The sequence below is a fragment of the Mercenaria mercenaria genome, chromosome 12, assembly GCF_021730395.1.
Source record: "Mercenaria mercenaria strain notata chromosome 12, MADL_Memer_1, whole genome shotgun sequence".
Lineage (NCBI taxonomy): Eukaryota > Metazoa > Mollusca > Bivalvia > Venerida > Veneridae > Mercenaria > Mercenaria mercenaria.
Window position 1 is genome coordinate 51297740 of NC_069372.1, and position 27876 is coordinate 51325615.

The following is a 27876-nucleotide window of genomic DNA, read 5'->3' on the forward strand; positions in this document are numbered from 1 at the left end:
CCTTGACCTTTGAGATAGGAACCTGGGGTTTGCAAATCACACTCCGTCTCATTGACGTTAATATTCATGCAAAATATAAACAAGATTGATCCATACATGTCAAAGTTATGGTTCGGAAAAACAAATCAGAGGCACGCACATATACCGAACAGCCATTTGGACAACTATGTCTTCGCTTCCGCAAGCGGACTCGACAAAAAGGATTAAGAATCTAGAAAGAAAATGTTATGAAGAGACACAGACAAATAGAGAATACACCTTGTATGTTAGGTAGAAATCAAAAATAGTTTGATTTTTAGAGAGAACTAACGCGACATCTTGTTGGTTCTTTTTAGCTTTTATTTTATGTATTCTTAAAAAAAACACATTTCAAGTGTCATTGACACAACATTTGTTAGTACCAGTATTACAACAGTGAGTTTCATTGCAACCCTGTATGGTTGCATGAAAATCTTTAACAACCTTATTCAAAGCACTTGCTTCCTCTACACTTTTATTTGATGAATTAGTCTTTGTATGTTCTCCCTTCAAGCTTCCAGGTGAATCAGACTTCTCAGTTTTTGTAACAATTTTGACTGGTTTAGTTTTTCTCTGTCTGACCGGTCTATGAGCTTCATTATTATTTGTCCATGCTCCCAGACTGTCATTAGCATAGAAATCCATTGGGTACACAGTCTGCCATTGTACAGAATTCAAAGCCACTGACATCTGAAATAACAGAACCAGTCTGCATCAACATTTTGTTGCGCATCACAACCTTTTGATATTAGGAAATTGACACAAAATATTAACTCTGACATCATAACTTAATTCTGATTTCTATTCTAAAATGGAAGTCTCAAGAATATAAAATCAGTAAACACAGTTGAGTATTACACCTATTACTACAATATTTTGCTGCATTTTTGTACAATATACCGATAATATGTAGGTTTCCTTCAGCATTTCACAACAGATTTAAAACTCCTGTTGTCACACGACTTCCAGTGTTGTCACATTATTTCCAGCAATAACCCCAGTCAACTAATGAAAACCATGAGCTAATGCCAAAATACGAAAATTTTGCTCCCAGTCTGGAATTATCTACAATATGAATGCAGAGCAAGAAAATAATTGTAAAACTGCATTATGCTGCAGGATACAATATACAACTACTTTATACTACAGGATAATTTGTACAACGTATTTATGCTACAGGATACAATGTACAACTGCTTATGTTGTAGGGTACCAGTTACAACTGCTTTATACCATAAGATACATGGTACAACAGCTTTATGCTACAGGATACAATGTGAATCTGCTTTATACCGCAGGATATGCTTATGGGACATGATACAATGTACAACTGCTTATGTTGCAGGATAAAAGTACACCTGCTTTATGCAACAGGATACCAGTTACAACTGCTTTATACCACAGTATACAATGTACAACTACTTTATGCTACAGTATACAATGTCAACTGCTTTATACCATAGGATACAAGGTACAACTGCTTTATGCTACAGGATACCATGTTCAACATCTTTATACCGCAGGATACAATGTACAACTGCTTTATGCAACAGGATACAATGTGAAACTGCTTTATACTGCAGTATACATGTAACTTACCTCATAAGGTGACAGCAATGGTTTATCAAAAGCCATTCCCCAGTCAATAGACAATCTTGGACAGGCAATCTGTACCCAACTTGAAAAAAATAGTACTAGTATCAGACGTATGATTTTAAAGAACAAGCAAGCAAGCTGAATCACATGTAATTCAGTTACAGTGGAACACCACTCACTTGAGCATCTATGCCTCGAACACCCCGGCTTTCCCAAGCAATTCATGTGGTCCCAAACCATTGTCTTTAAACTTGCTTTTGGATGACTTCTAACTTGAGGATTTTGCTCATCCCTTTCTGACCTCAAGCAATCGTTTCTTTACTGCAGGAAGAATTACAGAAACACTACAAGGTAATACAATTTTAAGCAACTTCTCATGAACGGCTTGATTAATTATTAGTAGTGTCATTAGAAAGACATTTCCCAATTAGTTTAATTTGCTTGGCCCCATACTAAAAACAGTAGAAACCTTTAAATGACTCCCCATGAACAGCTTGATGGATCTTCATAAAACTGTAGTATCAAGCAAAAGTCCTCTCTTATTTTTTTTCAAATGGTGCTTAGCCAATCTAAGGAGCTGTTAGTGTTAAAAATAGAAATACTTTTAAACATTAAAAGTGCCCCAAAGTTGAGTTCAGGACCTTGTAATGATACAACAAATCAAGTTTAATGAAGATTCATCAAGGGATTCAAGAGAAGCATTTAAAGGCATTTCTATATTTAGCTCTATTTGCCCCTAAAAAGAGTATCTCCATTTGAACAAATTTGTGAAAGGTCTTATAATGTTGCTACAGACCAAGTTTGATGAAGATCCATCCATCCATTCATGAGAAGAAGTCTTTTAAAAGTTTTCCTTTTATATTTAGTTCTAGTGGCCCTTAAAAGGGGACTGACCCCAATTTGAAACTAGAAATGTGTCCATGGGACACAGATGCCCCCACTACATGACATTAAAATGACAATTTTTCCCAGGTCAGGGGCCATAACACCTACAATACTGAATGAATCCGGACACGAAACCCCAGGTGCACAACTGCACATACTGACCAACATTTCTGTAAACTTTGGAGACTCTAGGTCAAATACTTTTGGAGCTACGCACGACACATTAAAATGACCAATTTTTAACTAACTCCTACAAGACTGAATGAATCCGGACGCGAAACCCCAGGTGCACAACTGCACATGCTGACCAACATTCCTGTAAACTTTGGTGACTCTAGGTCAAATACTTTTGGAGCTACGCGCGACACAACATTAAAATGACATTAAAAATTAAGTCAGGGGCCATAACTCCTACATGACTGGATGAATCCGGACGCGAAACCCCAGGTGCACAACTACACATGCTGACCAACATTCCTGTAAAGTTTTGTGACTCTGTCATATACTTTTGGAGCTAGGCGCGACACAACACTAAAATGACCAATTTGGCCATAACTTCTACATGACTGAATGAATCCGGACGCAAAACCCCAGGTGCACAACTACACATGCTGACCAACATTCCTGTAAAGTTTTGTGACTCTATGTCAAATACTTTTGGAGCTAGGCGCGACACATTCTTGGAAGGATGGACGGAAGGACTGACGGACAAGAGCAAATCTATATGCACCCCCCCCCCAAAGTGGGGGTATAAAAAACAATGATAGGACTTTATAATTTAGAAACCAAGTTTGATGTAGATCAATCAAGTGGTTTATGAGAAGTTGATAAGGGTGCTCTTATGTTTAGCCTTAGCAGCCCCTGATAGGATCCATCATGTAATTCATTAGAAGAAGTCATTTAATGCTATTTCTATTTTTAGCTCTAGAAGCCTCTAAAAGGAACAGAACCTTATTGATGCTACAGACCAAGTCTGATGAAGATTCATTATTCATGAAAAGAAGTTAACAGTATTTCTATTTTAAGCTCTAGTGGCCCCTAAATGGGACTTAGTGCCCCCACTTTAACAAATCTTGGAAATAACCTTATCATAATGCTAAAGACCAAGTTTAATGAAGATCCAACGGGTGGTTCTTGAGAAAAAGTTGATAAAAGGTATCTTATTTTTGGCCCTAACAGCCTGTAAAAGAGGCTGACTGCTCCTACTTGGAAACTTTGGAACAGAACCTTATGATGCTACAGACCAAGTTTGATGAAGATCCATCATTCATGAAAAGAAGCTGTTTAACAGTATTTCTATTTTTAGCTCTAATGGTCCTTAAAAGGTGCTATGTGTCCCAACTTAACCAATTTTACAGAGGATCTTTAAAATGATGCCACAGACCAAGTCTGATAAAGTTTCATAAAGCGGTTCATGAGAAGAAGTTGTTAAAAGATGTTTCTATTTTTTAGCTCTGGCGACCCCTAAAAGGAGCCAAGGTGAAATTTCAACAAATCTGATTGAAGTCAAATTTGACTGAAGTCCATTCCAGGACGCTACTGACCAAGTTTGGTATATATCTGACAAGTAGTTTCAAAGGAGAATTATGTTGACAGATGATGAGTGCCAGACCATTTAACTATACTAATTAATAATTTTATTTACCTTACTATGAAAACATTTTTTAACGCATAATTTTTCCAGGTCAAATTATTTTTGAGATATAATTTGCACGAAAATGGGATGTTTCATGTCTATTTCAGTTAGTTCACTTACGCATCTATATCCTTGAAAAGTGCAAGTTTGTTGGGGTATATCTCTGATAGTAACACAGTCACATACTTCTTGCCACATTCCAATATACGATCTTGTAGGTGCTGAAGAAAATATATAAAACATGTCTATACCAGCATAAAATAAATAGGATTATGTGTCTTGTGAGAAGAAAAACCCGAACTGTGGCTGCAATAGTACACTATTCCCCTTTCATGATGTTTGAACAACATCTTTTTTCAGAAAGCTTATATTATAGGGAACTCTGATATCTAGCTTAAAATTATTCTCTAAATTTGAATTCTGTAGCTATAAAAATGATTGTTAATCTGCTAAACTTGTAACAATATAAAAAGCTGACGTGTGTTATGTACTCTCCCTCGTGTTTATGGTTTAAGCAAACTAGTTTCTCTGACTCCATCAAAGATCATTTATATTGTATCTCTTTCAAGTAAGAAATTAAAATAATGAATTCTTCCATGCCGTCCATAACCGCAGTCTAAGCACCCATATTTACTTAGTATCTAGTAAGCAGGGGTTTAACTAATTACTGAAGTAGACCATAGATAGTTGCAGAATAGACGGGGTCTAGGGCCCTCCCATTTGGATCTTTATTTGCTACATGTAAAAGTAGTCAGGGCTTCAGACCATTGTAGCTGGAGGAACCACCCCTCATCCTGTCCCTTAATGACACCCCTGCAAAGTATTGCTGAATAAAGTTAAAAGTCAAATTACTAAAACCTACCTGTAGAATTTTAGGGTTGCCTTGCCTTCCAAGGGTTCCAAGTATAATTCCAATTTGTTGAGCATGTGAAGCACGTGCAATAGCTTCCCTCCGTATCTCGTGCATCTTATCTGTCTCGTAATATTCCCGAGAAAACACCTTGCTGTATGGATCATATCTATCAATACATAATAAAAGAAATTTAAGTGGTTGTCCTACAAGTAGCAAAGTTAAGTTTAAGACCCTATTTTCCCCATTAAGTTTTAAGTTACAGACCCTATATTCTTTGTAAAGAAGGAATTTCCTGCTTCCAGATGCCATTGAAGTAACAAGTCCCAAAGACAACCTATGCTGTTCCATGTCTTCTGTCAGTTAAACTTGTATTATTTGCTGTCAAACGAATACATCTGACTTTATCTTCTCATGTGCTTGTTGGTCTTTCGTTTTCAACTTTCAATTCTTCTTGGAAGTTTTTTCCTATTCTGATTAAATACATCACAAAAATTACCAGAGAAAATGTTGAATGCTTGTAATATATTTGGATTATGAACAATGTGCATTTTGGTAGGTTATGGTTAGAGTTATCAACAACATACCTGTATGCTGGCATGTAAAGATTATGAACAACATACCTGTATGCTGGTATATCAGGATTTTGGATCATTATCGACTCCAGATGAAATCTGCCATCACCCAAATAGCTACAATATTGCGAAAAGTTTTAGTTTCATGAAAATTTCATCATTCAGAAATTTTGCTGTTACAAATACATAAAACTTTGTTGCATCTTTGCATGCATAAAATTGTTTTGCATTTAAATGTAAGATTAATCTAGAAATGTGTCTAGGGCCCAAAGTGGTTTACTTATTGAATCACTTGCAAAAGTAATACACCATGTGTCACATCGTGTGACTTATAATGTGGAACAACTATTTTCAGTTTAAATCAAATCTTTTAAGTAATAACCAAGACAGAGCAAAAGTGCATTACAACTTGAACCAGAAATTCTATTAGTAAAAAGGGGGCATAACTCAAAACATACTGTTGCCAGCATAATGGACTTTGTGTTATATTATGTGGGTGAAGATGTGGAACAATAATTTTATGTTTAATTAAATCCATTTAGTAAGAGCTACTGATCTTGTGCCATATGGTGAGGAGGCAGATGTGGAAGAACTGGTTAAGATTTTATCAAAATCATTAATAATAACATATAGTGGATGTGCACCACAGTACACTGAAATTGTAAGTAAAAAGAGGGCATAATTCATGAAATATTGGAGCAAGAGTTATGGCCCTTGTGTCATATGTGGGTGATGATGGGGTTCAACTATTTCAAGTTTGAATCAAATCTGTTTAGTAATAACAGAGATAGAGTGAAAGTGCATCAAACTTTAACCTGAAACCTTATGTAACAAGAGGGCCAAGATGGCCCTAGGTCGCTCACCTGAGAAACACACCATAACATACTATAATAGTGTAAACATGTTTGACCTAGTGATTTCATGGAAAAATATATTCTGACCAATTATCATTAAAATTGGAGCAAAAATATTGAGTATAAATAAGTTTTTTCTTTGATTTGATCTAGTGACCTAGTTTTTGACCCCAGATGACCCATATTCGAACATGACCTAGATTTCAGCAAGGCTATCATTCTGACCAAATTTCATGAAGATCAGTTGAAAAATACAGCCTCTATCACATACACAAAGTTTTTCTTTGATTTGACCTAGTGACTTGCTTTTTGATCTTAGATGACCCATATTCGAATATGACCTAGATTTCATCAAGATAATCATTCTGGCTTAATTTCAGGAAGATCAGTTGGAAAATATAGCCTCTATTGCATATACAAGCTTTTCCATTGATTTGACCTAGTGACCTACTCTTTGACCCCAGAAGCCCCATATTCGAAACTGACCTAGATTTTATCAAGGCAATCATTCTGACCAAATTTCATGAAGACCAAATGAAAAATACAGCCTCTATCACATACACAAGGTTTTCCTTTGATCTGACCTAGTGACCTAGTTTTTGACCCCAGATGACCCATTTTCAAACTCATCCTAGACTTTATCAAGGTAATCATTCTGACCAAATTTCATGAAGATCAGCTAAATGTTGACCTAGTGACCTAGTTTTTGACCCAAGACTACCCATATTTGAACGTGACCTAGATTTCATCAAGGCAACCACTCAGACAAAATTTCATGAAGATCAGTTGAAAATTTTTTTGCCTTTATTGCATACACAAGGTTTTTCTTTGATTTGACCTAGTGACCTAGTTTTTGACCCGAGATGACCCATTTTCGAACTCGGCCTAGATTTCATCAAGGTTATCATTCTCACCAATATTCATGAAAATCAATTGAAAAATACAGCCTCTATCGCATACACAAGGTTTTTCACTGATTTGACCTAGTGACCTAGTTTTTGACCCAAGATGACCCATTTTCGAACTTGGCCTAGATTTCATCAAGGCAATCATTCTGACCAATATTCATGAAGATCAATTGAAAAATACAGCCTCTATTGCATACACAAGATTTTTCTTTGATTTGACCAAGTGACCTAGTTTTTGACCCAAGATGACCCATTTTCGAACTCGGCCTAGATTTCATCAAGGCAATCATTCTGACCAAATTTCATGAAGACCAAATGAAAAATACAGCCTCTATCACATACACAAGGTTTTCCTTTGATTTGACCTAGTGACCTAGTTTTTGACCCCAGATGACCCATTTTCAAACTCATCCTAGACTTTATCAAGGTAATCATTCTGACCAAATTTCATGAAGATCAGTTGAAAAATACAGCCTCTATCGCATACACAAGCTAAATGTTGACCTAGTGACCTAGTTTTTGACCCCAGACTACCCATATTTGAACGTGACCTAGATTTCATCAAGGCAACCACTCAGACAAAATTTCATGAAGATCAGTTGAAAATTTTTTTGCCTTTATTGCATACACAAGGTTTTTCTTTGATTTGACCTAGTGACCTAGTTTTTGACCCGAGATGACCCATTTTCGAACTCGGCCTAGATTTCATCAAGGTTATCATTCTCACCAATATTCATGAAAATCAATTGAAAAATACAGCCTCTATCGCATACACAAGGTTTTTCACTGATTTGACCTAGTGACCTAGTTTTTGACCCAAGATGACCCATTTTCGAACTTGGCCTAGATTTCATCAAGGCAATCATTCTGACCAATATTCATGAAGATCAATTGAAAAATACAGCCTCTATTGCATACACAAGGTTTTTCTTTGATTTGACCTAGTGACCCAGTTTTTGACCCAAGATGACCCATTTTCGAACTCGGCCTAGATTTCATCAAGGCAATCATTCTGACCAATATTCATGAAGATCAACTGAAAAATACAGCCTCTATCGCATCCACAAGGTTTTCCTTTGATTTGACCTAGTGACCTAGTTTTTGACCCAAGATGACCCATTTTCGAACTCAACCTAGATTTCATCAAGGTTATCATTCTGACCAATATTCATGAAGATCAATTGAAAAATACAGACTCTATCGCATACACAAGCTAAATGTTGACAGACGACAGACGACGGACATCGTGTGATCAAAAAAACTCACCTGAGCATTGCTCAGGTGAGCTAAAAAGGGAAGTAATTAATAAAATATTGGTTTGAGAGTTATGGTCCTTGTGTCATTTGATGTTGGTGATGATATAGTACAAATTTTGGCCCTAATGTCATATGATGTGGGTGATGATGGGGTTCAACTATTTTAAGTTTGAGTCAAATCTGTTTAGTAATAACAGAGATAGAGTGAAAGTGCATCAAACTTTAACCTGAAACTTTAAGTAAAAAGGGGAGTAATTCATAAAATATTGGTTTGAGAGTTATTGTCCTTCTGTCATTTGATGTTGGTGATGATATAGTACAACTTTTGGCCCTTGTGTCATATGATGTGGGTGATGATTGGGTACAACTTTTTTAAAGTTTGAATTAAATCTGTTTGGTAATAATAGGCATAGAGTGAAAGTGCATCAAAACTTTAACCTGAAATTTTAAGTAAAAAGGGGGATAACTCATTAAAAATATAGTTATCAGAGTTATTGCCTTTGTGTAAAATGATGTAGGTGATGATGCTGAACAATTATTTTAAGTTTGAATCAAATCCCTTTTGTAATAATAAAAAATTATTTTGCCTAAAAATAATTACTTTTATTTTTTCCCGAAATTTATAGCTATCTCGTTGCTAGGTGTGTTAGCTATAAACTATCGTCGTTGTCAAGTAATCCAGTTTTCTAGTTCCTTGTCTAAACATAACAGATTAATGATAAATGCCTATTCGTCAGGGAACCACTCGAGCGTTATATTAAATCGAGAGCACGTGCAATCTTCTCAGTTGAACTAAAGGTGTATTGGCTAGCGCTTCAGATCGATGTTAAATTGAATAGCCATGCCACGTGGTCGATGCAGAGCACGCCTGAAAGGTAGAGGCGAGCCAGCCTGTCGAGATGATTATGAAGGGAAGGAAATGAAAGGCGAACTAGACGGCGGATTTGCCAGAAATTCCAGGCATCAGACAAAATGCCGGTAGGTTTGTTATTGATTTCGAACAAATTCTGAAGGAGTCGCAATTAATTCTGCAGTTTGGTAATGACAGTACTTACGTCAGTAAATAGTTATACACAGTTAATGTCTTCCCGTTAACATCTATGCACCGATTATGAATTGTGTATTGTATTAACTGTAAACTTAATACGGGGTGTGGCGACCCTATTTCTCATAATTTTACAGATTCGAACCAAAGCAATAATGTTGCTAGTTCAGTCAACTGTCGTAATAGTTTCTTGTTTCCCGACAGGCAGTGATACTTTCAATACACGAGATTCACATAAGGCATTTCCGTTTTATTACTCGTAAGGTGCTCGCAAAGTAAATAGTAACATCGGTGACGTCACATTTCATAAGACAGTGACACTGTTGTGCTCATTTACTTCCCGCAATTTAAATAGCAAATTTGGAGTGTTTTACGTTAACGTCCCCTTTATGGGACCGTCGAATAGTTTAGTATTGCAAGGGTATAGCATACGGATTAAGATCGGATGGGTTACGGAAACCAGAAAGATTGTAAGGAAAAATATTTATACAAGGACGCAACTGTAAGATATTTAAGTAGGTTTTCTCAAACACTATTAATTACGACCCTCACTTTGCGATAAGTTTTACATGACCAGGAGAATCTGTCGGCATGCAAACGCAGGTATCAGCACCTGTTAACGTTGGATCAGGTTAGGTCATTTAACTCTTTCGATATCATAAACAAATATCACTAACAAATTCACTGGTTCAATATTAGACTTAGATGTACTTACATTTTCTTCCGATTGGTTTCGGTAATGATCTTCAAATACACTGCACGGGAACACGTGCATCCATAGAATCGAAAATTTAAGATCCACAATATTTAATCCAAAATAAATAAAGATGTTGAACTTGCTAGGTTGTATAATACAGGTATAATATACATGTCAGGTGGGTAATTTAGGCCCTTCCTTTGATAAATGTGTTTTCGCAATATTATCTGAAGACTTATTTATTAAATCTTTTTTCAGCATAGTTTGTCAAGTATAGAGGAATAATTTCCTTATGCTGGGAAACAAAATATGATTGAAATTTAACTAAACACACCGACGTACATATATATCGCTACATTAATTCATGCAATGCACATTGTCTTCGCTTAATATGTCACTGTCAATTTTGAACTAAATTCTTGTGTGCCTCATGTATTTTTCATGCAAATCATGTAGAGTTGTCATCACAGATTACAAAGAGTACCGTTACTTTGTAGTGCATCTTTGAAATAGAGTAAGGCATGTTGTTGATAAATTTTATGTAACTCGTCCACTGTTATTTTAGGCTAAATGCTCGCAAACGTTTTACAAAAAAAAAAAAAAAAAAAAAGAATTCAGTGGTCTATTATGAAAATAAGATTCAAACGTTTTAAACAGTATTAGTTGGACAGTTTGTTCTTTGTTGGGTGTTCAGGATTGTTAATTGTTGCACTACTACGTTTGTTAATTTGGTGAGGAAATTCTGTTTCGATGAAGCGCAACTTTCCGTACATTAAATTTGAAACGATTGTTACGTTTCCCGAAACACATTGTTACTTGAATTTTTTCGAAGAAACGGGGTCAGAATCGTGATGTCTGTCAATTTAGAGGCTGAAAAACAATAGATATTTGGTTATTTTCCATACAGAACCGGATTCTGTTATCAGAGTCAAATAAGATATCACGGAAACTTTGTTAATTCAAGTTGCGGCCTCAAAATTTGTTTTTTACACCATTCTAAACTTTTAAAACTAAAGAGAAATCAATTGAATACATTCTAAACTTTTAAAACTAAAGAGAAATCAATTGAATACATGAATACAAATAATTTATACATGTATATGTGGCTAGCTTTCCTATGATATTTTATTGGTTGTCATTAATTCTTAATAGTATTTAGTTAGAGCTGTTCGTATTTATTTCTAAGGGCACTGGTGTCAGTTAACATGACATTTTAAAATAGCGTGACATTGCAAATAACAATAGATAGAACTGTTTTGCACTTGGTTTCCCATTATATAGTGTCACGTTTTTGTTTGGTGTTAGAAGCTAACTAATATAAGATTAGGTCATCATAGTTGTAAATATGTAGCGTTAAGATATACTGCCAATATTTAGCCGAATCCAATATCACAGGTCATATTAATGGTTCTTAAAATGTTGGAAGTTATCATACTGTATTACAACACTCTTGACTGATGATTTTATCGTTGGAATATGTATGTGTAGTGAGCAAAACTTCAGAGCTGGTTATCATGGGATTTGGTTGAAATCTGTAACAAACTACCAGTCGTTTGTTACATTATGTATGAATGAAAATTTTTTTTTGGTTGTCTTAATTTTTCTCCTGTTCCAGTAAGTGAATTCTCTTCGAATAGCTCATGTAGCACTATATCATGTTAACGAAAGTCTGTAGTTTTTTGACCTTAGCCCGGAACCGGAATTTCATAAATCAGTGTTGGTTTGTTATATAAATTATTAAAGTCGGATTTTTAATATTTAAGTAAAAAAAAAAAAAATTCTTTGACAAACCAAGCCGAAATTATTTACTGAGGACAGATAATGTTAACGTCATTATATATTAGATTTACAAAATCAGGTTGAAATTGTGTTTTCGTGTAAGTTGAATATCTGGACATATTTCATGCTGTATAGCGCAATCTATTTATGGAACGATTACGTATTTATAAGTAGAAAGTGACAGCGAGACATTATTGGAAAAGTCGATTATTCAGGGTCTTCATAGTAAAGTATGGTTTTCTTTTAATATACGATTCGACAGAAGTACAACTACTTTAACACGTTATTGATAAATATATTGACCTAGTTCCGCAGTAGATCTATTCATTTATAGATACAAACAACATGTACATGTATAATTGCACGACAATTTTTAGGGATGTGTGACCCATCCGCTAGCTTCGGTATTTTACCGCAGTATTATTATAAATTAATAGTGCAGACATGCCTTGGTGTATAAATCCCACACGGTAACTTAAACGATAAAATGTTTGATAATTATGATTTTCTTCATTAAAACGTTTCAATACAGAAAACATTTCAGTATGCACTTAACTTTTTTCATTGACAATCTTCTTGAGTTCAACGATGCATGAGAACCATAACAAGCAAACGATAATACAATGTATAAACATGCATTCGTTTTAATTAGTAACAAGTTGATCTATACTATGTTTAAATTGGTACCGTAGTGTATTGGATTGTGTTGTCATACCCGACCCGATTGAGGCCTGGTAAACTCATTGAAAAGCTAACCAAAATGCAGTAACAACATAATGCTTGTGGATAAAGAGATAATGCTTGCGGATAAAAGGGATAATGGTCTTTCTGGATATTGATGTATAGCCTTGAAGGAGTACATATCAACATGGTTGGAATTGAATTTTAATTGAATTACATTAGGACATAAATCTTAAGATAAAACGTGTATCCAAAACAAATATATTTTAGGTAAGCATTTAAGTTAGTTATTTCTTTCAAAGATAGAACTATAGATTATCATCATGATGATGAACAAATGATTCGAATCACTCAAAACGATAATCCTTCTGCTCCTTGTTTCATACATTGGGAAAACGTGATCACGTGATGTTGGCGGGATTGCTCTACTTGTCTTTCAAATAACCTATTCGATTATGTTATAGTTATATGGATGAACCAGTTTGGTTTTAAAGAACAAATATAATTGTTGTAAAGCTGAGATAGTATTTTTTTTGAATTTAAGAAATCGCTGCACAGAATTTTCGGGGGATAAATTTTGGCAAATTTATTGTGGCCTGGAAAAATTCTGTCGACCGGGGGCGATCGGGCGTGCTTTGGGACGTTTTGATGGTACGGATGTTACGGTGTATATTAAAGGTATTGCTCTAGTGCCTTGGCAATATCTGACTAGCCTTGCTTAAATGTATCATAGCCTTGCTGATGTCATAGCCTTGCTCATCATATAGTATTTGCCTCGCTTAGAATTACAGTACGTTGCCTTGCTCCATTGGTCCGCTAAATGTTCCTCATTACTTTGCAGGTAACGTCGAGTTATGGGGAATATTTAATTTACTGTGGTGTACTGTAGCCTTGCTCATTATAGTATTTGCCTTGCTTAGAAGTACAGTACGTTGCCTTGCTCCGCTAAATATTGTGGTGTACTGTAGCCTTGCTCGTTGCTTAGAATTACAGTACGTTGCCTTGCTCCGTTGGTCCGCTAAATATTGTTGTGTACTGTAGCCTTGCTCGTTGCTTAGAACCACAGTACGTTGCCTTGCTCGTTGGTCCGCTAAATATTCCTCATTGCTTTGCAGGTAACGTCGAGTTTTGGGGGATGTTTAATTTACTGTGGTGTACTGTGGTATCCCTTGCGTCCGTGTGGCGCTGCTTGTTGCTCTACAGGTAACGTGGAGCAATGACGTGGTGCTTTACGAGTACGTTGGTTTCCTCCCGGTCGACTGGTTTTTCAAATAGCTTTCATTGGAGTGGCCATACTCTGCCAAAATATTGATAATAATTTTTATATTGAAAGGAATATTTCATAGGTTGAATTAGCACTGTTTACAGTATCTTACGCGCCGGTAATTGAAATATGTGACTGTATTCATATCTGAAATGTAAAAATAAACATGTAAAAATGTGAATGTTACTTGTCTTCTAGTTATAATTTCGGGTAATAAAATAATAAAAATTATTTTGCCTAAAAATAATTACTTTTATTTTTTCCCGAAATTTATAGCTATCTCGTTGCTAGGTGTGTTAGCTATAAACTATCGTCGTTGTCAAGTAATCCAGTTTTCTAGTTCCTTGTCTAAACATAACAGATTAATGATAAATGCCTATTCGTCAGGGAACCACTCGAGCGTTATATTAAATCGAGAGCACGTGCAATCTTCTCAGTTGAACTAAAGGTGTATTGGCTAGCGCTTCAGATCGATGTTAAATTGCCCACCCGCCACACCCCAGTAATAATAATAATAATAATAATAATAATAAAAATTGTTGTATACTACAATTCATTATATTTTGTATCTTTAATTCTGTTATGACAATCTGACTGTTTTGTGAAGTATTATGTTGCAGATAATATGCTGCCATTGGGTGCCAACTCCGGAAGTGATCAGACTCCAGGTACTTTCCACAGACATTAATTGAACGGATTCCTGGACTACAAACAATTTGTGAAACAGACAAATCTAAAAGGATATCATTTTCCGGACTGTTGCTTTATGAGAAATCAGAAGGACAATTTAGAATTAATACATGTATAATCTTTATTACTAAAATTCCAGTTAATCATTTCCATAATTATATACAATTATTTTTATGTCACTCCTATTTGTAAGGGCCTGGAAAAAATTCTGTCGACCGTGGGGGCGATCGGGCGTGCTTTGGGACGTTTTGATGGTACGGATGTTACGGTGTATATTAAAGGTATTGCTCTAGTGCCTTGGCAATATCTGACTAGCCTTGCTTAAATGTATCATAGCCTTGCTGATGTCATAGCCTTGCTCATCATATAGTATTTGCCTCGCTTAGAATTACAGTACGTTGCCTTGCTCCATTGGTCCGCTAAATGTTCCTCATTACTTTGCAGGTAACGTCGAGTTATGGGAATATTTAATTTACTGTGGTGTACTGTAGCCTTGCTCATTATAGTATTTGCCTTGCTTAGAAGTACAGTACGTTGCCTTGCTCCGCTAAATATTGTGGTGTACTGTAGCCTTGCTCGTTGCTTAGAATTACAGTACGTTGCCTTGCTCCGTTGGTCCGCTAAATATTGTTGTGTACTGTAGCCTTGCTCGTTGCTTAGAACCACAGTACGTTGCCTTGCTCCGTTGGTCCGCTAAATATTCCTCATTGCTTTGCAGGTAACGTCGAGTTTTGGGGGATGTTTAATTTACTGTGGTGTACTGTGGTATCCCTTGCGTCCGTGTGGCGCTGCTTGTTGCTCTACAGGTAACGTGAGCAATGACGTGGTGCTTTACGAGTACGTCTGGTTTCCTCCCGGTCGACTGTTTTTCAAATAGCTTTCATTGGAGTGGCCATACTCTGCCAAAATATTGATAATAATTTTTATATTGAAAGGAATATTTCATAGGTTGAATTAGCACTGTTTACAGTATCTTACGCGCCGGTAATTGAAATATGTGACTGTATTCATATCTGAAATGTAAAAATAAACATGTAAAAATGTGAATGTTACTTGTCTTCTAGTTATAATTTCGGGTAATAAAATAACAGAGATAATAGTGAAAATGTATCAACATTACATAAAATTCTAAATAAAAAGGGGGCATAATTCATGAAAAAACGGATCCAGAGTTGTGGGTGATGATGTCAAACAACTCTTTTAAGTTTGAATCAAATCCATTCAGTAATAAGTGAAATAAAGTGAAAGTGCACCAAAACTTTAACCTGAAATTCAAAGTAAAAAGGGGGATAGTTAATAAAATATTGGCATCAGAGTTATGACCCTTGTACCATAATTATTATTATGATGTGGGTGATAATGAAGAGTAACTATTTGAAGTTTGAAGTAAATTCATCACGTAATAACAGAGATAAACAGAAAGTGTATCAAAAATTTAACCAAGGTTCGGATGCAGAAAGACGCCGACGCCAGGTCGAGTAGGATATCTCTACATGCTTTGTGTAGTCAAGCTAAAAATCTGTGATACATCAACTGAATGATGGACTGCTTACCTGAATTTAAAGACTGGAAATATTTCTAGGACAATAAGACTGATAAATATGACACCTACACTATGACATCAGCTCCAGTCAGTTTTGGTGATGTACAGCCAAGAATTTCTCCAGGTGACAGAGGCTTACACTGCGGTAAAATGATCTTGTATTCTTCTTTAAGATGTTCACTCACAGACTGAAAGAAAATATGATATTTTTATACATATAAAAATTCTATCATTCTAAAACAAACATTTAAGTTTACAAATATTTTTCTTACTAGGAAATTTAAGCACATTGTAAAGAAAAAACAAGTGTGCCTTATTCAAATAAAAATTTCATCATTCAACACCATATCAAATGTACTTTTAATAAATAATGACAAAAGAAAAGATCATGTTTATAGTATTTTTTAAATCCTATTTAGCTAAGAATATAGAGCAAGATATATATCAAAAGCTAAGAATGTAGAGAAAGATATATATCAAAATATATTCTCTATCACCATATAACAAAAGGAAAGTGTCTGAAGGTATTTATCCTCCTAGCTCTGATTTATGTGGAGAAGTTGTCGATTCATTGCCTACATTTATTCAGGATTTAAATTTCTTGTACATTTGTATATAACTAATTATGATTTGTGTGAACCAGGAGAAGTTGACATTTGTCTTGCATACAACTAGTCAGTATATAATTATGTGCAGAAGTTGTCATTTCCTTTTGTACAACTACATAATTTGGCTATCTGACAAACATTTCATAAATGGAATACTGTTGATAAATAGTGTTAAACCCATTCAAACAAAGTCATCCCATGATTAACCTGTAACACGGTGACATGATCTACCTGTAATACTGTGAAATGATCTACCTGTAATGCTGTGAAATGCTTAACCTCTAACACTGTGACATGATTTACCAGTAACACTATGATATGATTGATCTGTAACACTGTGACATGATTTACCTGTAATGCTGTGGCATGATCTACCTGTAATGCTGTAAAATAGTCTACCTGTAATGCTGTGAAATGTTCTACCTCTAATGCTTCGACATGTTTTACCTGTAATGCTGCGACACAATTTACCTGTAAAGATGTGGAACGACCTACCTGAAATGCCGTGTCATGATTTTTCTGTAAATCTGTGAAATGATCTACCTGTAATGCTTTGACATGTTTTACCTATAATGCTGTGACATGATCTACCTGTAATGCTTTGAAATGATCTTCCTGTAATGCTTCGACATGTTTTACCTGTCATGCTGTGACACAATTTACCTGTAAAGATGCGGAACGACCTACCTGTAATGTCATGTCATGATTTTTCTGAAATGCTGTGAAATGATCTACCTGTAATGCTCTGACATGATTTACCTGTAATGCTGTGACATGATTTACCAGTAATGCTGTGACATTATTTACCTGTAATGCTGTGACATGATTTACCTGTATTGCCATGACGTGATTTACCTGTAAAGCTGTGACATGATTTACCAGTAATGCTGTGACATTATTTACCTGTAATGCTGTGAAATGATCTACCTGTAATGCTGTGACATTATTTACCTGTAAAGCTGTAACATGATTTACCTGTAAAGCTGTGACAAACTGTATTGTACTAACTAATGCCAGGCTTGTTTCTCTTGGGAAGTTGTGTCTCAATGTTTCTATAAAGTGAACAGTGTCTATCTTTATATCTACAAACACATATAACATCTGTATCCCTTCTGTCCTGTCTATAGGTACTGAAATATATCAAAACATAGGATAAGGTATGTATCCCTTCTGTCCTGTCTATAGGTACTGAAAAACATCAAAACATAGGCTAAAGTATGTATCCCCACTGTTCTGTCAGTGTTAAATATCAAACCTTTTATTTTCTTCTACGCTGTATGGTTAAAGTTTAAGTAGGCATGCTTATTTTTACTTTGCGTCTGCATTCAAAACAAAACAAAAAAAAAAAAAAAAAAAAAAAAAAAAAAAAAAAAAATATATATATATATCCCATGTGTAAAATTTCTAATACACTCACTGGACCATGACCCAGTGTTAAGGTGGAGCAATGTAGAGGTCACAGTACTCTATTAAATTTTTACATTTCATGTTATCATAAGAGTTATGCTATAAGGAAATGATCTTCAAAAACCTCTATTAGCTGATGTATTTCTTAATTCAGATATCTTTAACTTCAGAAGTAAGCAATACTGAATCAAATAATATATGAGAAAGGAGAAAACAAAGTGTGTTAGTGTAAGATATAAATCGTAGTTTAGTAATATCCATATGGGTGTGAAATACATTGGGTTTTTTTAATGTACCCCTTTATATTTCATACTCGTATGTAAACTGTTAAATTACAACTTATTTCTAAACGATTTCAATATCTATTAATTCAAGCAATTTTACTGATTTAGCTGAGATGTTCACACACTTGATGAACCCTTTGGTTATCATTTTTTATTCAGCTTTGCGTCAATGACGAAGCCGACAGCAGAAGAATTATATAAAAAAAAAAGCATTTCTTTTTTCTAAATGAAACATATAAGTAAGAGCACACATTTTCTTAGTTAGATCATTTCCTATCCAATGAGCATGGTTTCAATTCAAATTTAAAAAAAAAAAGTTGTTTCAGAAATTTTGGATGCTCACAGCAGAATCATTTAAAAATGAAAATTTGGTGCATTTTACTTGGAAGTATAGGGATTCAATTATCTTTTCCTGGTATTCATGCATGTGTAAGCTCTGCCTTTTAACACAAATGAGCCGTGCCATGAGAAAACCAACATAGTGGGTGTGCGACCAGCATGGATCCAGACCAGCCTGCGCATCCGTGCAGTCTGGTCAGGATCCATGCTGTTCGCTTTTAAAGCCTATTGGAATTGGAGAAACTGTTAGCGAACAGCATGGAGCCTGACCAGACTGCGCGGATGCGCAGGCTGGTCTGGATCCATGCTGGTCGCACACCCACTATGTTGGTTTTCTCATGGCACGGCTCAAATATTTTAACATAAAGCCCCTTTAAGGCTTTATTCAACTGGTAGGATTTACACATTGATGAACATCAGGAAAAACAAGAGCTGTCACAGGAGACAGCGCACTCACCTATTTCAATGCTGGGTAGTGAAATAGGGCATATCTGGGGAAGCTGGAGCTATCACTGGAGTGTTTAATGACTCAAATGTCTTTTTAGTGCTAGAGTTATGGACCTTGTGTCAAATGATGTGGGTGATGATGTGGGACAACTGTTTTAAGTTTCAATCAAATTCATTTCGTAACAACATAGATAGAGTGAAAGTGCACCAAAACTTTAAACCTTAAGTAACAAGAGGACCATGATGGTCCTGAATCGCTCACCTGTCCCCACATGAACTGTGTATGACGTCGTTTTTTCTATTATTTGACATAGTGACCTAGTTTTTCAGCTCATGTGACCTAGTTCTGAACTTGACCTAGATATCATCAAGATAAAAATTCTGACCAATCTTTATGAAGATCCATTGAAAAATATGGCCTCTAAAGAGGTCACAAGGTTTTGCTATTATTTTACATAATGACCTAGTTTTTAAAGGCATGTGACCCAGTTTTGTGAAGACCTCATGAAAAATATGGCCTCCAGAGAGGTCACAAGGTTTTTCTATTTTTAGACCTACTGACCTAGTTTTTGATCGCATGTGACCCAGTTTCGAACTTGACCTAGATATCATCAAGGTGAACATTCTCACCAATTTTCATGAAGATCCGTTGAAAAATATGGCCTCTAGAGAGGTCAAAAGGTTTTTCTATGTTTAGACCTACTGACCTAGTTTTTGACCGCAGTTGACCCGGTTTCAAACTTGACCTAGATATCATCAAGATGAACATTCAGACCAACTTTCATACAGATCCCATGAAAAATATGGCCTCTAGAGAGGTCACAAGGTTTTTTATTATTTGACCTACTGACCTAGTTTATGACCGCATGTGACCCAGTTTCAAACTTGACCTAGATATTATCAAGATGAACATTCTGACCAATTTTCATACAGATCCCATGAAAAATGTGACCTCTAGAGAGGTCACAAGGTTTTTCTATTATTTGACCTACTGACCTAGTTTTGGACCGGACGTGACCCAGTTTCGAACTTGACCTAGATATCATCAAGATAAACATTCTGACTAATTTTCATGCAGATCCCATGAAAAATATGACCTCTAGAGAGGTCACAAGGATTTTCTATTATTTGACCTACTGACCTAGTTTTTGAACGAAGTTGACCCAATTTCGAACTTGACCTACACATCATCAAGATGAACATTCTGATTAATTTTCATGCAGATCCCATGAAAAATACGGCCTATACAGAGTTCACAAGGATTTTCTATTATTTGACCTACTGACCTAGTTTTAGACTGGACGTGACCCAGTTTCAAGCTTGACCTAGATATCATCAAGATGAACATTCTGACCATTTTTCATGCAAGATCCCATGAAAAATATGACCTCTAGAGAGGTCACAAGGATTTTCTACTGACCTAGTTTTTGACCGCAGTTGACCCAGTTTCAAACTTGACCTAGATATCATCAAGATGTACATTCTGACCAATTTTCATGCAGATCCCATGAAAATATGACCTCTAGAGAGGTCACAAGGTTTTTCTATTATTTGACCTACTGACCTAGTTTTGGACCGGACGTGACCCAGTTTCAAACTTGACCTAGATATCATCAAGGTGAACATTCTCACCAATTTTCATGAAGAACCATTGAAAAATATGGCCTCTAGAGGTCACAAGGTTTTTCTATTTTTAGACCTACTGACCTAGTTTTTGACTGCACGTGACCCAGTTTCGAACTTGACCTAGATATCATCAAGGTGAACATTCTGACTAACTTTCATAAAGATCCGATGAAAAATGTAACCTCTAGAGTGGTCACAAGCAAAAGTTTACACACGCACGAACGCACCCACGGACGGACGACGGACGCTGCGCGATCACAAAAGCTCACCTTGTCACTATGCGACAGGTGAGCTAAAAAGGGGGATAATTCATGTAATATTGGAGCAAGAGTAATGGCCATTGTGTCACACGACGTTGGTCAGGATGCAGACACAGATGCTGACACAAGTGTGTAGGACAGCTCTGCATATACTTCATAATTATAGTCAAGCTTAAAATCTAATCCTATATTTTTTTGCAGTAGGGTTTTTAAAATATTCAGTTTAAGTGCAGTATCTTCAAGTAACTTCTTCCCGCCACTTGGCTGCTATTTTGTTACGAGAACTCTGTCAAACAATTGATCTTAAACATACTTATGTGTAGCCACTGATTATAAAACATGTAAGTCTATGTGGTTATCTACTAAGACCAACTATCATTTATTATTCTACCTAGACAGCTATGACCATAGTGGATCATTATATCTGCACCTAGAGCTCGTGCAGAGTAGTCGTCCACACAGCATGCACCGTATGTCACATCTCCCATTATCAAAGTATCTGCATCAGTAAATCTGTCCAAAAATAAAAGGAAATTACACTCATATTCTGAATACATCTAGAATATCAAGTAAATATTTGATGTTTTTAAGATCAGTATTAAAAGAAGGTGATTTCATCTGATTAAGAGTGAAAATCATCATATTTTTAAACGTCACTGCAGCAATCAAGTGTAGATTATATTTCACTGCAACAATCAAGTGTGGATTATTTTGTACAATGTAACTGCAACAATCGAGTGTGGATTATCTTGTACAATGTCACTGCAACAAGCAAGTGTGGGTTATTTTGCACAATGTCAGTGCAACAATCAAGTGTGGATTATTTTGTACAATGTCACTGCAACAATCAAGTGTGGGTTATTTTGCACAATGTCACTGCAACAATCAAGTGTGGATAATTTTGTACAATGTCACTGCAACAATCAAGTGTGGATAATTTTGTACAATGTCACTGCAACAATCAAATGTGGGTTATTTTGCACAATGTCACTGCAACAATCAAGTGTATTTTATTTCTTACCATGTCCAAATAACAATCATGTGCTTCAAATCTAATAATGGTATATACATTTGTTTGGCTTACAGGCAGAAAAAAAACTGCCAGTTCATATCAGACAGACTGGCAAACTTACTGTACTATAATGCCAAATACTGTACAGGCAAACTACCTGCCCTATGACATCATATACTGTACAGGCAAACTACCTGCCCTATGACATCATATATTGTACAGGCAAATTTACTAGTCTGTGATATCTGATGTTGTACACACAAACTAATTGCTCTACAGGAATGCTATCAAATGTTATTACAGGCAAACCTACTGCTCTATGATGTCAGACAATGTGTTGACAAACTTACTGTTCAATGATGTCCGATATTGTACAGGCAAACATCAAAAGACCCTCTGGAAATTGTAGAGCAACTAAAACAAAGAAACAAACATAAATCAGAAATTAGTATCTTTTTAAAATATATATTCTGTCTTCCCATCACACTGACAAGAAAAAACAAACCACTGCTGTTTCAAGGATGATTCTATTTTTCGCTCAGTGAAGCAGAACCATCTGGGAAAGAACTTGTATCCTTACAAGAATGCCATTTGGTAAATTTAATAGTGTCCATCTAGAGTCTTCAACAGTAGTCATAACATAATTTACTGAAAAAAGTGCTTTACCATAATCACCTTATATGGACTAAGATCATAAACAACTCTGATAAGTGGCTGAAAGTCAAAACATTAAAATAACAAATAAACAAACCTCTCTTTGCAGCAGCCTGTCTGATCCGCCATATTGTTTTTGGAATTTCAAAATTATAATTGGACGGCAACTGAAAAATCAATACAGTAAGTGTTATTATAAATACAACTGATGAGGACATCTCGTACAAGGAAAAAATATTTAATATTAATGCTGTAAAATACCTGACAGGAGACATTTCTCATATTTAAAAATCCATATTTAAATATCCGCCTTTTTTCTCTTAATTATCTTAATTAATTCTCTAAATTGTGATCTTCCTTGTAATGTCTTTCCTTATTACTATCAGATTTCTTTCCATAAATTATCAGAATATACGATGGTCCAGGATCATTTCTAAGAGAATCTGGTGAAGCAAGCATAGGTCACACTTATAGCCTAATTAGAATTTTATGCAGGAAAATAATCTTCATTGTAGGAGCCACTATCCTTACTCATTTGACTTATCGGGATGACTTATTTCATGATCTTATATTTTATAGTTGTCATCCCTCTAAGTGGAGACAGTGACAATCAAAAGTTATCACACTGTCCCGAAACATCCTATTATTTGGACTAAGGAGCAACATGAAAAAGGTTTGAGCAACTTTCATGAAATTCAGTGGGCTTTTTTTCTGTTTTCGGGGAAATGATGGCAGGGCCCGTTAAAGGGGAAAATAGCACTGTAACAACTAAAATATGGGGGGAAATTGCATGGTAATAAAAACAATCTTTTTCATAAATAAGTAGCACTTGAAAAGAAAATGACCTAAAAGCACTGTCTTGTGTTTTAAATGTTATGTTAATCTACTATGAGTTTTGGTTGGAATATGTAAGAAAAAAACTTTCTAGAAAAAGCAGACAAGTTAATCACACAAGGACCACTTGGCCATTAGCCACTGGTGGTATTTTCTCAAATTTCAGTGCTTTTTTCTCCCTTATTGGGGCCGAAAATCTGCCCCATTCCTGTCTCCAGATTGTGTTTGGTACCTGTAACTTTTCCCCTAGTTTTTGACGATTCCTATATAATGTGAAACAGAAACAAAATAATACAACAATGATACCTGTTTAACTGCCTCTATCAGCTTGGCATCGTGCAATATTTCATCTGGGATCTGATGTGCTGTCCTTCTTGCACCTGAAATTATATGACCTCCTGTTTTTCAGAACATCTGGTCTGATTTTATACACACAATTCTTTAACCCGAGAAATATACATATAATCAAACTATAGTTAAAGTATAATTACCCTATGCAGTAATCTTTACTCTTCATTCTTTCAAAATAATCACAAAATACATATTATACAAACATTAACTGCTTTATGATGTAATACATACATGTGTCAAGATAAAGAAATACCGTATATAATAATATGTTGTTTTATTAATAAATATACATGCATAATAATATGTTGTTTAATCAATAAATATACATGTATAATAATATGTTGTTTAATTAATAAATATACATGTATAATAATATGTTGTTTAATTAATTTATTTTAGATAAATTTGCAATACTTTGTTCAATGAAAATCTAAAGGAAGTTGTCCTTGAATATCACCTGATTTTCAGAGTTTCGCTTAGGTTTCTTTTGAGGATATTTTTCTGTATTTCATAAGGAATTAAAAATTATAACTCATCAACAAAACTTATAATATTTTTCTGTATTGCATAAGGAATTAAAACTTATAACTCAACAATAAAACTTATAATAATATGGCTTTGCAGGTCTTCTAACACTATGAACAGTCAGGGGTGTAATTGTTTTAAGTTATGTAACCTATTTCAGTTACTTTTTCAAGCATTTTATAACCTGTATTAGTTATAAAATATAGTTAACTCAGGTAAGTTATTCAAAAAAAGTCTTTTTGCTGTTCTCACAAAGTGACCTTTAAAGTGAAATTAGTAGCAAACTGTGGTTAATCAAATTCTCTTTTAGCCTGATCATGACCTGATAAGCATTTATAATGGGATGTTAAGAGTTTTATAGATTTAAAACTTTTGCGTAAACCTTTATCAGCCTTGCATAAAAAATTTTACTGCATAGCTGGAAAGATAAAAGTTCAAGGATTCAGGAGATAATTGCATTAGTCTCATTCAAAATGAGGAATTGGCACAGGAGGGCTTTGTAATATTTTATGATAAGTTATAACTGAAACAATATATAAGTTATAAAAGTATAAGCAATAACTCAGATGGGTTATAAACTGCGATAACTTGAAACAGTTACAACCCTGACTGATGAATGTTGGCTCTTCTGAGACTAGCAGGCTGTCTTGACTTCTGGCCATAGTTGCCTGTAAAGTTAGTTCTGGGACTAGCAGGTTTTCGTACAACTGGGCTGCCTAGTCCTGGACCTGCTCGATGGCTTTGACGTGCTTTTCCTGGCGTCGGTCCAAGAAGGTATCATATGTGCAAATAATACAATTAGTCAAAATAATTCAACGTTCAGATTGTTTTATATTTGTGACGGGCAATCTAAATGTCAAAACTTTGAAGGACCAAATTTTTTTTTTATATAATGGAAGATAAATCACAGTACACAGTCATGTAAAGTTATTGGTTTTATCACTTGCGCATATTGGTGTGTAGACACGGTAGGCCTCAACGTTAATCGTGTACAGTACATACATAGGTTTAAATCACCAGAAAATTTGTAATTTTGGATATTATTTAATAATTTTGGCATAAATCAATGAGGAATTGAATCCCCTTTCAATACATGTAAGTTTTATTTGAATTTATGGCTAATTCGTGAAATAATCGAGTGTTTGATGCAAGTGGGGATATTGCCCATATGAAAAAATTATCTCAATATTTCCTAGGATCGCGTCAAATTGGTTGGACTAATAATAATGACATCATCAAGTCTATGAAAAGGTCAAAGCTGAATGTCAAACCAATTCTTAAGGCCAATATTATTATGACCAAGTATGTATACTATTGAATATTGAATCGTTGACAATCATGTTGAAATATTTTTGATAAACAAGCTTATATCCGGATACTGCTACTATCCGAAATCAGAATTTTAACAATATTGTAACATATTTTCGCGACCCACATAAACTTTATTGTTTAGATTCTACAAAACATATTTTAACAAAGGTCACATTTATTTGTACCTTTCGAGCCAGTTATAACCTTTCTGTCACTTTTTGCAGCGACTACAACACAATCTGTCATGTTTGTTTACATTGGTGTTCTGGCACTTTTACACGTGCGTGACATTCACAATTGTATTAATCCGCGTTGGATGAAAATGAGTATTCTCTGCAATTTATTCGTATGTTTAGTTGTAAAAAGTAAGTTCATTGAGAAGAAATAAAATTTTGTATTCATTTTTTGTATTCATTTTAAAGGTTTTATAAAAAAAAAATCAGCTGAAAATACGAGAACTATTTTAGATATGCACATGTATAAGGGGTGTTGGAAGGCACTTCCGGGTAGTAGTGTGATGCGGACAGGCGAATAAACATGAATAGTGTTGGCGAAGAATGTAAGGATCTCAAGAAGGCATATGATGAATGTTTTAATGATTGGTTTTCCAACAAATTTCTGAGAGGGGAGAAGAGCGAACCGTGTCCTGAACTTTTCAAAAGCTACCAGAAGTGTGTCAAGGTGGCAAAAACTATTTAACTTTTCTGTTTCTTCATTAACAGGTCTAGGAAAGTGATATATTTACAGATTATCTGTAAATTTACAGATTTTTCGATCTATAAATTTACAGATGAAATTTTCGAAAACTGCTAAAATCATACTTGGACTCAAAATCGCAGCTTTAAATTAATTGGTACGCATAAGTAAAGGTCAGTTGTAACTTTCAGACATTTCTGTTGACTTTGATTTTTTTGAAAATGCCAAAAACTCAATAAAAATGGCTGAAACTCACAAATGACGTTACTTTAAATTATGCATACTGTAAATAAATCAATTAATTTCAAGCTGCGGTTTTGGGAATAAATGTAATTCCATCAGTTTTCATACACACAATCTGTAAATTTACAGATCGAAAAATCTGTAAATTTATAGATTATCTGTAAATTTACAGATAATCTGTAAATATACCACTTTCCTGGACCTGATTAAAGCAGCATGCCTCCAGATTTGGCTAAAAAATAATCTTTCTTTCAAATTGAAGTTTGGTCATATTATGAACATTAGAATATGAATTTTTGTTTCTAAAATATTTTAATTTTAAAAGTTCCAAATCAAGAAAAAAAATATGAACGCGCCGGGAATCAAACCCCAGACTGCCGCGGCAATAAAGACATTTTCCCGTCGTCGTAACCAATAGCGCTATAGCTGAAGTAGTGAATTATGACTTCAGAATATAGATATTTATAATCGAGACAGTTTACCTGGAGTAAAAGCGTGGCAAACACTTTTCGATTTTCATCGTAAAAGTAGTAAAAACAGCATATTCTCATGTGTTTCCGTAACATAAAGTTTGTCAGTAATTAAGTTTTAAAGCCTTCTTAAGAAGTATAGCATTTATTTCAAGATATCTAAAACAATTTTTTTTTTTTTTGTTGTGGAATGATCTGGAGGCATGCTGCTTTAATAATTGCTTTAATTTTCACGTTTTGAACACAGGTGCTCAGCGCATGGCCTGGTCCGAAAACATTATGCTCCTGCCCCTACTATACAACCCCCTGTACATCCCCCAGTTATAATTGAACACTTTAAAAAGTCCAATCCAGTAGCTTGTGGTACAGTACATTCTACATGGCATCTGTCCGGAAGCTGACTAGTTAAAAAGTTGGTATTGAACTTAGTTCAATAGTTGTCAATCTAATGGCCACATAACTGGTAGTCTGAAATTATGTCAGCGTTATTAATACATCAGTTCTGCTCTGTTGTTCAAATGCCTGCCAGTAT

At 35.0% G+C, this 27876-nt stretch overlaps 1 protein-coding gene across 1 annotated transcript; it reads right to left on the minus strand.

The window, feature by feature from the left end:
• Positions 1-316: 316 nt before the first annotated feature.
• Positions 317-26265, minus strand: LOC123544199 (2-(3-amino-3-carboxypropyl)histidine synthase subunit 1-like). Its single transcript, XM_053520045.1, has 12 exons — positions 26121-26265; positions 24055-24128; positions 23012-23081; positions 22611-22674; positions 21640-21761; positions 17861-18015; positions 16347-16465; positions 5609-5677; positions 4998-5154; positions 4256-4356; positions 1618-1696; positions 317-708 (listed from the first exon to the last, which is right to left on the minus strand). The coding sequence occupies exons 1-12, from the start codon at positions 26179-26181 to the stop codon at positions 370-372; spliced, it is 1410 nt and encodes a 469-aa protein (XP_053376020.1). The 5' UTR covers positions 26182-26265; the 3' UTR covers positions 317-369.
• Positions 26266-27876: the final 1611 nt, after the last annotated feature.